The sequence below is a fragment of the Egretta garzetta genome, unplaced genomic scaffold (assembly GCF_000687185.1).
Source record: "Egretta garzetta isolate BGI_Z169 unplaced genomic scaffold, ASM68718v1 scaffold287, whole genome shotgun sequence".
Lineage (NCBI taxonomy): Eukaryota > Metazoa > Chordata > Aves > Pelecaniformes > Ardeidae > Egretta > Egretta garzetta.
Genome location: NW_009260435.1, coordinates 5,985,411 through 6,000,882, shown reverse-complemented (window position 1 = coordinate 6,000,882; position 15,472 = coordinate 5,985,411). Strand labels below are relative to the sequence as shown.

The window sequence follows — 15,472 nt, the reverse complement described above, 5'->3', positions numbered from 1 at the left end:
CCCCCCCGCCCCCCAGCCTCACCCGCTCCAAGCGGCCGGAAGAGGTAGCGGCCCCTTCTCAGCCGCCCCGTGGCCCGGAAGCGGAACGGCGAGGCCCGGCCTCATCCCGCCCCCGTGAGCGGAGCTCGGCCTACCCTAGGCGGGGAGCGGGGCGGGTGCTGCCAGGGGTACAGCCATTAAACATAGAGTAGTCTTCCAAGGGCTTAGGGTTAACTTTTAAAAATTAAAATTAAAGCCTACGTAGGTCTAGGTTTAGGTTTATTTTACTTGTTCAAGTGGCTGAAATCCATGCCCTCCTTAAATTAAGAGCTTAACCCCTTTTCCTCTAACATACTCCAACCTGTACGAATTAGCAAAAACCTTTGAGATATTTAACTCCAAAACTAGCTTCAAAATAATTGCTAGATTTCACTGCGGGTAGTGAACCAGCACCTACAATGCTCTAGGAACCAAAATTCAAGTTCAGGATTTTGAGAGGGAGCAGGTGGTGCGATCAATCACAAAACACTCCCATATTATCAATATATTCCTTAGTAAAGTAAAACATTCAGACCTTTTTCAAAAGGTATTTATTGTGTATAGCATTTTTTTTCCTAATTAAAAAGTTCACTGTAAGTATTAACAGCTAGCACATTCAGAAATGTGTTTATCACATTACTCCATGACACCTTGGAACACAAACAGAAAACAAGTTCATTTAAAAAGAAAGGATCACAATATTCTTAGGAGGTAGGTGAAGAGTCTTAGATAGTTTTATATTAAATGGGCAAAGGAAAACAGTCACATCTGTGAAGACTATTACATCAATTTAAGCCAGTTATCCACAAGCTATGCTTTTGCATGACTACAGCAGCTTCATTTTGTTAAACACTGCACATTTCCCATATCAGACACAAAGTTTACTGATACTAACAATGTCTTAACCCTTCTTATCTACCATTCAACTGGTAGAGCACCCTACTACTCCGGCTTTTCCTTTTAATAAAAGAGCTTTGTTCAGATGAGTGGGTAATAAACACTGCAAAGCCACTGGGAAAGTAAGCATCTGTCTGCCATAAATATTTTTTGTAATTATTAGCCTGGAATTCCATATCATAAATATTAACTAGCAGCTGAGCAAAATAGAGCAAGGAGCATGGTAAGATAAGGACTTGACTTTTTGAAAACACTACAGTAGCTTCTCCTCAGATAATTTTCAGTACTGGAAAAAAAGATGAGTATGTTTAAAATCAGAGTAGCCGGGCAGTCCAAACTGCAAAACTGAAAAAAAAAAAGTATCTAGTTGAACAAAGAATGGCTTTAATTTCACTGATCTCACTCATGCTTGAAAGGAATTATGAAAAACTAACAGGACTGCACCCTCTTCACTTCACAAATGTCCATGTCCGTCCCCCGCCCCGTTAGCTCAATATAGGGAAGAAGATATAATAAGAGAGAGAAACAATGTAGTTCACTTAGAAATTTGAAGCTAGGAAAGCTGCAAAATCTGTCTTTCAGAAAAAGAATATTTAAATATTCCTTATATTTCAGAGTCCTACTCTGACTAAAACCAGGTATTCTTAAAAAGTATAATTAAAGCACTTATTTCAAGCATCTCCGACAACCATTCTGTGAAAAATCCTCTAGAGAATGACCTGCATCCACAAGGATTGAATAAGAATTTTCACCAAAAGCTTTGTAAGAGCTCTGTGGTTACAAAAAGCACGCAAGCTATTATCCCGTTCCCCTCTGTGTCTCATATGAGTCTTTTTGGAGGGAGACAGGAATGACTTGAGAATTAGAGTCATCTCCAAAGACAACAGCTTTTGATAACAGATGTATTTAAGCCATCTTTCTACATAATAAATACTGTATAAATCCACGGGATACACAGACAAAAATTTGACACTGGAAGAAATACACTTTTCACCAAGAAACTTACTTCTTTGTGACAGATTTAGTTTAGAAAGTGCCCATTCACAATGCAGTTCCATTATTTTCTCTTAGCTACAGACACTTCAGGAGATGACATCAGCGAAGCTGACATGGCTAGGCACCGATGCCACCCTCTCCTCCCTATGACACACACATCAAGGTCATTTCATAAACAATTCCATTACCACCACCATGTAATCTAGTCTTGAAGTTTGATACAATTGAACTGTTGAAAGGTTTTAAGCTGTCATTAGAGCATTTAGGCATATGATGCAAACTTGCTGAAACATGCTAACAAATACAGGCTATATACTAATTGTGTGCAATTCAGAATATAACTACTGTTTCTCAGTACAAAGTTCCTCACAGCAAAAAGTACTATTCTTCATTTGCTCACTGAAAACAAAGGAAAAAAGGTATGCTAAACTGAACAAGTTTACATGTTATTCCAACTAGTTCTAAGCCTTTTGGAACCAAACAATTTCCATTTTAAACATCCCTGAACCTCAAAGACTTCAATCTGCTTCAGCACTAAATCCCTATACATCCCCCTCCATTACTTTCCAACAGAACATGGCTTTGCCATACTATACAGAATGGCAAGAACATTCAAGCAATCTAGAGTCTACTCACATCAGTCTTTAATGACACTTTCCCCAAAATATCTTTGCTACTTCTGTACACTTATCCTGTTGTAAAAATCAATTCACAAAAGGTCACGTCCACACACAGCGGCCACTGGCCCAAATGTCTCTATTTCAGTTGTGCACATTAATAACAAAAGCTAACTAATGACTTATTACTGCATATATAAACTAACTAGGCCTCCAAATCAAAGGAAAATTAGTGAAATTATCTTTTCTTGACAGGGCTCAGACTATTCTACTAACGTGTTTTACTTTTAGAAGGAAGTGCCATTGAAAGGTAAATTCCCTACAATACTATCTTATCGAAGTGATTCAGGATTTGAAATAACTTTATTAAAAGTATGACATTCCAAGTTTTCGTGTTTTTAAATATTAAAATATATGAAATTCTTTTATAGCTTTAAAAAATATAAGTTTGACAAAAAAGTTACCCATTTGTGTTCAAGATAACTTTGGGACCTCTTTGCTTTTTGTAAACATCCACCTCACCATTAAATGATGAGCTGCAACAAGTCAGAGGGGAATAATTCTTTAGTACAGCGGCTTCTCAAGCTGAGTATCTTTAGGGACAGAAGAACTGTTGTGCTGTATATTCACTCACAAAAACTTACACTGAAGATATAAACCATTAGGTAAGCACATACGCATTTCCAAAAGAAATAGTACTACTGCAGCATGAAACTGCAGAATCACTCGGCCACCAGGAATGACATTAATAGCAATCCCATCATTTGATAGTATCCTCTATACAGAGGACTGGCTACTCTATATTGCACCATACACATAGGAAGCAACAGGACATCTCTAAGAATATGATTTTACTGAGAAAAAGCCTTTTTTAATTAGGAAAAATTTGAAATGAGATGATCAGAATGCTCAGTATCTAGCTTAGGACCCACACAGAATCAGTAAAAATCAGGAAGGTTTACAGGTGTGCATGTTCATACACACCACACTGTGAACATACCAGAAGTAAACAGGCTGTAAAAGTGTCTAATTTACTGACTGGAACTTTACATTAACCTGGGTCAACATCAAAACTGAAGCAGGAAATAAGACAGCCCCAAAGAAACAGTTTACATTTGTGTTCTGCTTTCAGAACAAGATCCAAACAATGAAATGGATGCAAGGCAACTCTAAATTAGCATTGCCTGTTGAAAGAGAACATCCTGCATATTAATCTCTCTGAAACTGTGATACAGAAGCTACTATAACAAAAATACCTAGATCTTGATATGAAAGTCTCTGAATTGCAGACAAACTCCCAGAGACATGGGCAATTTGCCCTCATCTGACATGAATATGCTCTCAGTCTATACATGTATCATTAGAGACAGTAGATTAATTGTTAATTGGTAATAAGTCTTGACCATGGAAGTCTCTCTTGACTGCTATTTATCAGTGTCAGGTACTAATCTGGTTGAATGCAACCTTATTTTTTTAAATAAGAGAACTGTGTAACACTAACTTTTAATATAATTAGAGAACTGATATTTTTGGCATTAAGACAAAATTGTGAGCATAAAAAACAGAAGTGCAGATTTAATATATTTGCTACAATAGATGATATTGCTCAACTCCTGAAAGGATTTATTTGCATGCATCTTTCCTTACAGGGAAATCACAATGATTATCAGAAGATATTGCAAACTTTCACAACACATCAACTGGTGCATTATTGTTGCCCTGATAAACCTATAAACCCTAGTTAGGTGCCCAAGAACACCTCTTACACACACTAGTTTACTACCATTGTGGGGAGAAAAAACAACCCCAACCTTTAAATCACTTTTTTGTTAAGTAAAATTAGGGCTGGTATGATGTACCAAACTAAGAACTTTAGAAATGGATGTTTCATCTACAAGGATGACAGAGGTAGCCTAAGACTCCCCATACCTCTGCCAACCATTGATATTATGGCTGGAATATCTCCCAAGCTCTACTGAGTATGGCCAGAGTTCCTACTGGTGACAACCGATATTCCTCCAGGAAGAACTGCAATGAACTCATTTCCTACTGGTAGCTGAGATAGCCTTGACTTATTGAAGCAGAATCTAAATTTGCAACTTAAATTGAGAAAGGACTGATAAGTCTGATAACTTACTAGTCATTCAAACAGTTTAGCTTCCGTTGCAGCTTAGGCTTAAAACCTTTGGCCAACAGACTGAAGTTTACAGACCTGTAGTTCTGCTTTCTGAAAAGTGGACTAAAAGACACCAAAGCTCAAGCTCACTCTAGTGAGGTAAATGAGTACTCTGTTTGTGTTAGGTATGTGAACAAAAATAACAATCTCCACACTTGTGAAAGACTACATTATGCCATTGTTAATATCCAAACAAATTAAGGTATCTGTGACAACAAAGAAATGCACTTGACCATTTATAGCAAAACAGATTTATACAAGTCACTTATGGCCTTGTCTACCTGCAAATGAATTCCTTCAGCAGGTACACACAATACATTGCTCAGTCATAAAAATATATATTATCTCTTTCCTTTAACATTTAGGTATATAAATATTTTACTGAAGAACATGCATCATTTAGATAAACAATTGCAAGAACATCCTCTGAAAACATAGGGTTCTTTGACAATTAGCAATATAAAATTATTACATAAACATAGCTATTAAAGTCAAGACAAACCAATACAGCAGTAAGCAGTCCATTGTGTGCTAGTCCAAAGAAATTAAGCACCTTTTGCAACAGGTTATATAATATATACACACACAGAGAATGCATTGTAAATGGAGCAAAAATAGCATCATTCCATCTGCATATTCTTCATTCTTGTTTGGACTCCAAACTTACTGTTCGCTTTTCTGCTCTTGTTTTCCATTCAGCTCTTGGTCAACCCTGCTTAGCAAAGAAAGCAGTAAAATTGAAACTATGTTAACAAGTAGTTTAGTTTGATGGCTTATATATATTAAGCAAAAACTATTAATCTTAACAAGAAAATAAAGCTTTGACATAGAAAAAGCTTTAGTGAATACTAAATTAAGATTTTTATTGAATGCAGTCACAACAATGCTTTTTTAAAATCTATTTTCCTACCTCCCCCTAGAAATTAAAATTGTTAAGAAACCATTTAAATATAGCATTTGAAAAGAAGCATTTGAAAAGTGCAAGCGAAGTTTGACTACAGAAGAAAAAAGCAGGTTCTGTGTTTTTATTAATGAATGCAAGCAGGAATCCAAGTTTACAGGTAACATGACAATTCTGTCAAGCACTACTACTTTGATGAATACATACACTACAGAATAAGCACCGAATTACCTTTAATGTTGTAGTAATTAAGCCAAGAATGTAACAGCACTAGTTGAATCAACAAAAGTTAAGTGACTCCTTAGCTGCAATATTTCTATTAAGTTCTAAGACTCTTTTAATTACACAGCAAAAATTCACCATCATGCTGCTAAAACCATTTTTGTTTGTGGGTTTTTTGGTGGTTTTTTTTTTCTTAGTATCTGCCTTGGGGCTAGCAAAGAAAATGTTTTGCAGAAACCAGTGGATGGTTGACAGTCCTGCATGAAATGTACTTCTCTTTACAGTAAGAACAAGCTACAGTCTTAACTGGATCTTCTGGAAAATAAGTTGTGCATGGAGGTAAATTAATTTTAAACCCAACAGCAGTTCCAAAGTGAGAGAGGCTAAGGCCAAGTTTGTCTTCTAACAACCTAATCATCTAATCTACCTGCCCAGTCTCTCAAACTATAGGTCTTCAAAATGATAAAAACAATGACAGCTCTTCCAGGCTGTGAACCCATAAAAGTGGGAGGCAAATTTTGTTTGTTTTTCCCCCAGCTGTAAGAACTGAAACTAGTACATAAGGTCTGGAGCAGCACTGTCTAGAAGCAATGGCCCTAGTCAAATACCTGTTCACTCACACAGTACGTGGCTGCAATTCACCCCATCTTCACTGCAGTATCTTAGGAAAGCATGTTTTGATATGACTTATACAACTAATCTCAGAAAGTGTAAGAAAATATGGTAAGCTAATGCAAACAAGCTATGCATAAACATACAGCTCACAATACAAATCCATAGAAGCACATCATATTCCAGCTTCCAAAGTGACTCATACACATAGCCAAAGAATTCCTACTGCCATCCTGAACAAATTCAGTAACTAAACTTAAGACACATCTCCCAGATATAATAAATCATGCCTACAACTGCTTTCAACCTGATTGAAGTCTCAGTATCAAATCGTGCCTGTGACCTCTCCTCTATACAGAAGTTTCACTAAGAAACATACTACCTTTTACAAAAGTGATGGTAGTATAAGTGATGGTATTGACAGGGATACTAAAAAGCACTTCTTGTACTGGGGATTTTTAAAAGTCTTTACATTATTGTTTGAATGTCTCAGGTTTGCACCCTGAATACAGTAGGCCTTGCAATAGAATTGGGCGAAATTATGCACGCTGGGGGGGATCAAGCAGAACTGTTGTTCAGTATGTACTGAAAGGGTTTCTTAAATTTGACAGGCTTAGTACTTCAGGTTACACACTGCAAGATTATCACTTATTTGGAATAATTCCTAGAGAATGTTCAATACTTGTCACTAGCTTTACCTGCTAGCTTTCAGAAAGAATTTAAATTCCTTTTATTTTAATCTCTCAGTGTTCCTGTCTATGTCCATTACCCAATTTAGACAATAAACCTGCCTCAATAGTTGTGCACACACAGGAAGAGTAATTAAAAAAAGCAAAAGTTAGCAGCAAAACCTTTCAGAACATTTGTTAGTGACAGAGTGAAAAAATAACACATCCATTCAAAAAATTTCATCAGCTGCTGGAAGAGCTTGAATAGTTAGCAGGACACTGAAAATTAACAAAATTAAAATCCAATATTTATTAGCAAGGAACATAGGCACTGCAAATACAAACAGCACTAATAATACTAAATTAGATTGCATCTGTGCAAGTCAATAACTAAAGAGATAGTGAATACCAAAAATACAAAATACAAGACTCAATATTAGAATTTCTTCCAAACTTGCATCTCTGCTGATGCATAGCTACAGCTTAGCACCTAAAATCAGCTCTTCCCTCAGACATCACTTCTTGTTAGAAACAACGAAAATTTAACTCATTCATACAGAAGCACTACTTTTGCCTCTTGAAGATTCAGCTGAGAATCCATGTATCCCCTTAAAAGTGAGCATTTCATGTAATAGAGTAATAGAGACTATTCGCAAATATCTGTCTGAACATCCAGGGTGAGTTCTTTTAGACAATATACTGTACTTGCAGGCAGTATAGTTACTTTCATGCATAAAAACTGAAGTCACTAGTGCATGTTTATATTTACAAATGCTTATTCCTTTATGCAAGCCAATCAACTGGGAGTTAGTTGCAGTGCAAGTTGTCTTATCTAGATGCAACCCTAATCAAAATATGAATATACCTTTTCTGTTTCTTTCTAAACTTTTCTTCTTCATACCTTGGTGAGGAAAAGTTTGATTTCAGTAAATATAACATACAAAGGCCAAATTCAACAGAAGCTGCAAACTGATATTAGTTTCAATACAGTTTGTAGAAACATATCAAGCTTTGAAACTGATGTAATTAAGAAAAAATATATTCTACCTCCAACATTTATAACCATTAAACAAGAAGCATTAAGATTTAGTTACTATGACAGAACATATGAATTCAATACCACTTCTTGTACAGCATTAACATCCATCTCTAAAATTTAAAGTTGGTATTCATAACAGTTTGAAGCCAAATATTCTCAGACTTCTGTGAGGGATTATTAACCAAGTTCAGCTTTTGCTGAACAGTTAAAGGTTCGTCAATACAGAAAGAAGTCTTTCAAGACTTGGAATGACAGTCTGAATATGCATAACATCCTTCAAAAGCCCCAGTGAAAAAAAAACTCTTAAAGATAAGACAAGGCTGCTTCAGCATTGTCATGGCTTTCCTCCCTGACCCAAGAAAACTGCATTTTCTCTATTTTATAAAAAATTAAGTTGTGCAGCTGATACCAGCTGAATGTTTACTGCAATAACCAGCCATTTGCAGGGGTGGGTGGAGGGATTTGTCAAACATGGATGTGCCCTTCTATCCACACAGTGAGTCTATACCATCTTTCCTTATGGAGTTTCCAGTCTGTGATCACCTATTGTGATGCATATTTTATAGGTTTTATATGTTATGCCCTCTAATAGGCTGATCAATTTATCATCAGAATTGTTAGTATTTTCATCTGGCTTTTTTAAGACCCAAGTTTATAGCTTCTACTCTTATTACCGCACCCACAAATGCTATTGAAAAAAGTGTCATCATCATATTTGAGAGCAGAGTTGTGCTGATATTAAAACAGCTATTTGTATCTGGAGGGAAGGAAGAAGAGAAAACCAAGGATATTGATACTTCCTTCACCTCTTCAGCAACATAGTTTTAGAACTGTTATGGGTAAGGATTCAGCATTTTTCCACCACAGCTCTTAAATAAAATCCAACCCAGTGGTATTTCACCACTTCACTCGTTTCATATTTTAACATGAACACTGAAGATATTATAATTAGCTTCAGTATCAACAAGCCCAGAATTTCTCACTCACAAGCCAGTTTGGTATACTAAAGGGTAGAATAACTGGAATGTGGTCTTGCTTCTAGAAGACTAATTTTCACCCCATAACTTCATAATTACGTAAGGCACTAACTGTGAAAATCCCTATACATTAACATTTTGACTATCCATGTTACTGCACACCAAACTGTAGTCAGCAATATGGTCAAACGTGGATACTCCTCCTAGAGATAGCAATGATCCAAGTTAAGCTGAATTTTATCAGTGCAAAGTATTACATTCAAATCAATCACTGAATATGATATATACCAGTTCTAAAACATGATCAGTGTAGAACATGTTTGAATAATAAAACGTACTGTTTTATGCATTCTGGGATGCCAACGTATTCCATGGGGATGAGTTCAGCTAGTTCTGCCAGGGTAAAGACATACCTAATTTTTTGGCTGAATTTTGAGCTGTGGAAGAACAAATGCAGGGTAAGGTTACAACTACAAAACTTTTTCAGTATGTCAATATTAAAAAAGTTTTTGAAGTTTAAAGTAAACAGTTGTTACGATTCTGTGATTCTGTTAGGATTTTAAAAAAAAGCTTCCAGAGTATTACCTAATAAAAGGTTTTGTGATGGCCAGCAGTGTTCTGATGAACCAAGAAGGATGAACTATGATTAATGATTTCAGATTTTTCCTTAACCTGAAGAATTCAAACAGCAGACATAATTACTAGACGAAAGAGGCAGCATGACAAGGTTTTTTTTTTTAATATATTAAAAGTATATTTTTGCAAGCACAACTGTCACAAATCTAGTATTCTGACTTTCCATTACTAGGAAATTACCATCTGCCAGAAGAAAAAAAAATACCACACAATGGCATAGTAAAATTTTAAGATGCAGTATCAGTTTGCAACAATGACAAGAAAATAACATTCCAGAGAAGTTTATTTGAATCTTTTTACACAACTAATGATGAAGTTGTTCACGAAAGACCCCCCCCTTATTACCTTACCATATTAATACATGAAGTTTTAAGGATTTTGTATTTGCTAAGAGTATTTAGTATTCCAACACTACTATTTTCACAACAAAAAAAAAGAAACCAACAAAAAAAAAAATCAGGCATGTCTGTAGCATTATTCCACATTGTCTAGCTTAGGAAGATGTTTTCAATACACGAAATTAACAGTGTTTTTTCCTAGGTATGTAGATCACCAAGCACATGAACATTGTCAGAAAACACTGCAGAGCTTCTTACCTTCTATCAATTTGCTGGTAACATTTCCTAAGCCAGCCTAAACTTGGCATTTTTCTCCGTGTTGTTGCACCATTCAGGTAAACTATCATGTAGTTCTCCGCTACTAACAGCTCTAAAGTGCCAATTACATACCTGCAGAGACAAGCAAAGAAAACTTTCAAGGGAAGATCAGTTGATATTAAAGTAGTTCCTGGTAGTGCTCAGCTATATTTAAAAAAATACAGAGTTGTCAACAGTGTTGAGCAACATCTAATGATTTTTTCCTTCCCCTAAAGCAGATCTAGTTGCTTTTCTACTTGTTAACTTTCCCTCATCTGAAATATAAAAAGCTTAATTAAAAAAAAGAGAAGTAATTGCCCTTACATTAAAATGCTAAGTTTTACAATGTGAAATTAAGACAGTATTCAGAGGCAGATGATGACTTACTTAAATAGATTGTCCATTAGATATCTGTAGTTAGGCTGGCTGCTTTCAGGCATAAAGCAAACTGCAAACACAACAATTGCATTTAAGCCATCGCCATAGTAACCTAAAACCAAAGAAAAAAGCAGCAGTAGTGACAAAGGTGACTATACATTGACTACATTTACACAAAGTCAAGAACATTCAGTAAGCTTGTTCATTATTTACCTTAAAGAGATTTACAAACATCTATTCTATATGGACAGATTCATAAAGTTACAGAAAACATCAAGATTTCTTTTTAAAGTTTGTCTACTTCTAAAGAAATAGCTGAAGTTGATGTAAATCAAATGCTGTACCTACAATCAACATCTCAGTATAGAATCTTAGTATATTTAGTAACATTTGATATAGTCAGCTTTTCTTCCAACCTAAACTCCACAGACTGTTGAGAACAGTCATTAAATTGATTTATGCCTTAGTAGATCTACGTAAATGCTCTCAACACTCTTAACCACATGAAAATTATACTGGTAGCACTGACACTGCAGAACAGACAAATACATCTTATTACATACACATCTTATTGTTAGTAGCTTCATCTGAACATGTGAACATTTTGGAACTTCAGTTTAACAGAGGAAAAAATAGGAAATCAACCATATGCCTTAATACTGCAACAAATCAATCATCACATGAGTCTTTATGCCCAAAGCTCTTCCTGTGCCACCCAACTCAGCTTAAAGAAGTAGTTTCTCAACAGTTCCCCTCAGCACATCACTAATCCTTACCACCATGACTGATAACTTTTTTATATGGTTCAATTGCCTTCATGTCCACCCTATGGTTCTGTTCTCCAATCCTAAACGTTCGCCAGTGTCGGCCGTCATCCTTCTCCTCTGCCGCAGTGTATTCAGTAAGCGATCCTTTCCTAATTACATCAGTAGTTTTTGGTTTTGGAAGATCATCTGCCAAAGTTAAAACGTGATCAAGATGCATTATGAATACTATGTATAGTGACAATCAATTACAACACAGGTTAACCACTTTGCTATCTCATCTATTTTAATATTCTTTAGCCAGTCAGACAGTATCAGCTGACTTAGTTCATTCAGTCTTTACAAAATAGGACCTCATGCGTGTCACATACTTTTTATCAAAATACTCTATGTTGGCAGTTATCCATTGACTGTAGTTTTCTATGTTAAAGTACATGACAAATTTCCATTTGTGTAGGAAGCCTATTTAATTGTAGGCTTTCAGAACACAGACCTTGATGAATCTCACCGAAATAGACAAAGTGGTTAACTCCAATGATAATTACACAGGTTGCTTGATCACAGATTTACATAAAAGCAGGTTTTAAAACATTGACAGTACCTTGCAAGCAGACATGCAGGCAAATCTATCAGAAATTAAGTCTAATTCACATGTGCAATCAATATTTGTGAAATTTATGCTGACAGCAATTTGTAAAACAATTTGCTCCAATTAAATTATGATTCTCGACTTTGTTGCATAGACCTTACCCAAAGCGAGAAAAACCTACTGCAAGTTAGTTGTCTGTTCCCAAGACAAAGCTGTTAATTGAAACTATCCTTCCAGGAAAATGAAGGCAGCAGCATTAAAGGAAGAAAAGACAGAAACCCTTTTCAGCCACTTGTAAAAACAAGGCACAAACATTTGGAACATTTCATTTGCATCATTGCAAAACTAACCCCAAATACCAATTCTTCTTCACTAAAATGATGAAAATCCTTTTATACACAGGTAAACCCAGAGTCTGTTAAGAAAACTTCACCTGCAATATGTCTTTAGCTATTTAAAAAAAACCCTTATTCTAAAAAGTGTGTTTCTCCATTTATAAGCTATCATGGCATGAAGAACAGGTAGTGTTTCATACTTAACAGTGAAAAGAGAGCTTCCTCTTTACTCAGGAAATAAAATAATTTTATTTCCAGGATAAAAATAATTGAGTTTACATGTTTGAGACCTTCTTAAATCATGAAGTTTACAGAAGTTAAAGACTCCAACTGTTTGACCGACACAACAGTTCTTGGCTTACATAAAATGGCCTTAAAATGTAATTAAACTGCAAGTTTAAAACTGGTGCTTTAACTTCAACACAGAACTTTATCTCAAATAAAACTTGTCAGAATCTCCAGGTTCTGCCTCTAAGAGTGAGATGAAACATCTATATAGTTTCTTAAAATTAAGATTATTAATAGTGTGGCTAAGTTAACTTCCTATCAAGTCATTTCAGAATTCCTTGACACAAATCAGAGGCTCTTCTACCACCTCCAGTCAATCCAGAAAGCATGCAAACTCAAAGCCTACTGACCTTTTGCCATTCTCACCACAGTAAGCTATAAGATCAGGTGTTACTCAATAGTTTTTTAAAAATACCATTCAGTCCTCCTTATATACAAAGGCTTGCAATTCATCAGTTTCTGAGTAGCTAATCTATATCCCTTTATATGGTTTGCCTCCATTTAAAACTTCTCTATAATACACACAAAACACCTTTGGTATTTTTTTTCCCAGGTCAGTTCTTAAAAAACATACTCTAACAGAGAGTATTTTCCATAACTTCAAATCTTACAGGTTTTTAATGACATTCACCTAAGTTTATTTGGAGTTACAGCTAATATATTATGTTGCCTGTTTGCTCAAATCAGTCAAGGTCTGATTTGCTCTTTAAAATTCATTGCGCCTATTTCCAATTTCTAATCTAATCATTCCTTTTATATTTTTCCTCCTGTAATACTAAGTCAGTTATTCCCACCTGAAAAACTGTTGACCTGCACATAAGAAAACAGAAATATTTTAGGGCATCAGAAAAAATTAACAAAATACTTACCTTCCCATTCAAACTCATTACTATTTTCTGAAGGAGTATCCAAATCATCCAAATCAATCTCTCCACTCTCATCCAAGTCATCAGACAAAACAGATTCTTCACTGTGATCCAAAGTTAAGCTAATATCTGGAGCTGCTAGTTTCTTCCTCACTTTGGTTCCATTAACCTCTGTGTTTAAAAAAGCAATTTATTTATTTTCAAAGCTAAAGCAAGTTTAGATAAGCATATTAACAAGACAGAAAGCACCATGCTTTCTCAGAATGCATTGGAAGTTAATGCCCATAATTTAAACAATGCATCTTTGGAATAAGAACTAAACACAGGGTGAAAAGAACAGCACTTGGAGGTCAAAGTTCTCAAGTCCTCAAGAACGTAAGTTTAGCAATTGCATACATATTATGATCACAGTGGTAGACCACCATCCATCCTCCTTACAAAAGAAAAACCTGAAGTGCTGCCACCACCTAAGCAACTATTGCCCATGCTATTTATATCAAAGTGTACTGCGAGTTGTTCTAGATATTACACTAAATAATCATTGCAAATAATGCAATATATTTATGTCTCTAGCCCTTCTTTTTGTTAGGTATAAGTAACATTATAACCTTCTTTGATGAAATAAAAAAAAAATTACAAGCTGCAAAAAAAGAAGGCTAACAGACAACAGCGAGGACAAAAAATTTAAACTATTAGGTGAATACACAGCATGCTTTAAGACACAAGGCAAATACTTGCATGATCTAGACAGCAGTTGAAAGCAGGGAATAAAATAAAATGACTGATCCGGCACTGGAAATGCCACAACTAAAGCAGAGAGACAAGATCCAAAAAATTTAAAAATGTAAAAAAAAAAAAAAATCCTTATTATTTCCCCTCTGACCACTCAGACAGGCAACGTTCTTAGAAGGCCACAAAGGTCTGAAACTTAGAGCAAAACAGAAGCCAAATAACAAACCGTAATTTTAAGACAGGTCAGGGAGTGCAATGATTCATTTTTGTCCAGTATTACCTGGATAGCTCTGTTCACAGGCAGGATGAAGAGTCTCATATATTATTCCAAACCCCTTTTCTTTCTAGACAATTTGTTTATAATACCCCTCATAAACAAAAATGTCATTTAGAACGCTGTTTCCTCAAGCCTGACTCAAAAAAAAAAGCCAATCACCAAAAAAAAAAAAAACCAACCCCAAAACCACCCCAAGACCATCCTAAACAGAGCTTTAAAACAGCCATCTGAGCAGCATCAGTCAGCTTGACTGGAGTGGAATGTTCTTACCAGCTTCACTTTCTGTTCCAGCTGCAGCCAATATATCTGACTCAACAGGATCATCCTCTGGCAGGGGCCTAGCGCACAAAGTAGAAACTATTGTTACAAAACTTTTTCTTTTTTGAATAGCCAGCTAAACACCAAATATTTAGACTCATGCACTACTAAAAAACCACTGTGGGATAGTACTGAACTAAATTTACTTATAGCTTAAGTTCAAGCTTTCAGTAAACAAAGCACCAAAGTAGCAGAAAATTCCTTTACAGCAATTAAGTGACCATCTGCTGATGTGACAAATGCCAAAATACATGTTGCTATCAGTATGTCATCCTTCAGAAAATTTGTCATATTCTTGCTTGAGAAAATTTGACATGAAATACGTTACAGAAGTAGTTTAGTCATGTTATCATAGAATGCCTCTGAAGTCAGCTGGTTTAGTTTCTTTGTAGGCCCAAGCATCGCTAGCAGTTTTAACAGTTAAAAAATTTGCTCGGAAATATTGTTTAACAAAATATTTGGGCCTTCAGACACTGGTAATTATACGCAAACAATGTAGTTGCAAAAGATTACCACAGAGAACAAGCAAAG

The 15,472-nt window shown here is 35.6% G+C and overlaps 2 protein-coding genes across 8 annotated transcripts in view; both read right to left on the bottom strand.

Moving 5' to 3' along the window:
* GTF2A2 (general transcription factor IIA subunit 2) overlaps nt 1-103 on the bottom strand; it is a 7,666-nt gene extending 7,563 nt beyond the window's left edge. Inside the window, exon 1 of the mRNA XM_009643960.2 lies at nt 23-103. The gene's annotated coding sequence lies outside the window, so the exon portion shown is untranslated. The remainder of the gene's footprint in view (nt 1-22) is intronic.
* A 618-nt stretch (nt 104-721) lies between these two features.
* BNIP2 (BCL2 interacting protein 2) overlaps nt 722-15,472 on the bottom strand; it is a 27,086-nt gene continuing 12,335 nt past the window's right edge. For 3 of the 7 annotated variants that reach the window (XM_035899610.1, XM_035899611.1, XM_009643959.2), the window contains 9 exons: nt 14,894-14,961; nt 13,618-13,785; nt 11,549-11,725; nt 10,782-10,884; nt 10,356-10,487; nt 9,709-9,795; nt 9,462-9,560; nt 7,973-8,008; nt 722-5,416 (listed from right to left, as the gene is read on the bottom strand). In XM_035899610.1, coding sequence (XP_035755503.1) covers nt 5,368-5,416; nt 7,973-8,008; nt 9,462-9,560; nt 9,709-9,795; nt 10,356-10,487; nt 10,782-10,884; nt 11,549-11,725; nt 13,618-13,785; nt 14,894-14,961 — 919 coding nt within the window. In that variant the 3' untranslated portion in view covers nt 722-5,367. The remainder of the gene's footprint in view (nt 5,417-7,972; nt 8,009-9,461; nt 9,561-9,708; nt 9,796-10,355; nt 10,488-10,781; nt 10,885-11,548; nt 11,726-13,617; nt 13,786-14,893; nt 14,962-15,472) is intronic. The other 4 variants (XM_035899612.1, XM_035899613.1, XM_035899614.1 and 1 more) reach the window with 4 other exon arrangements.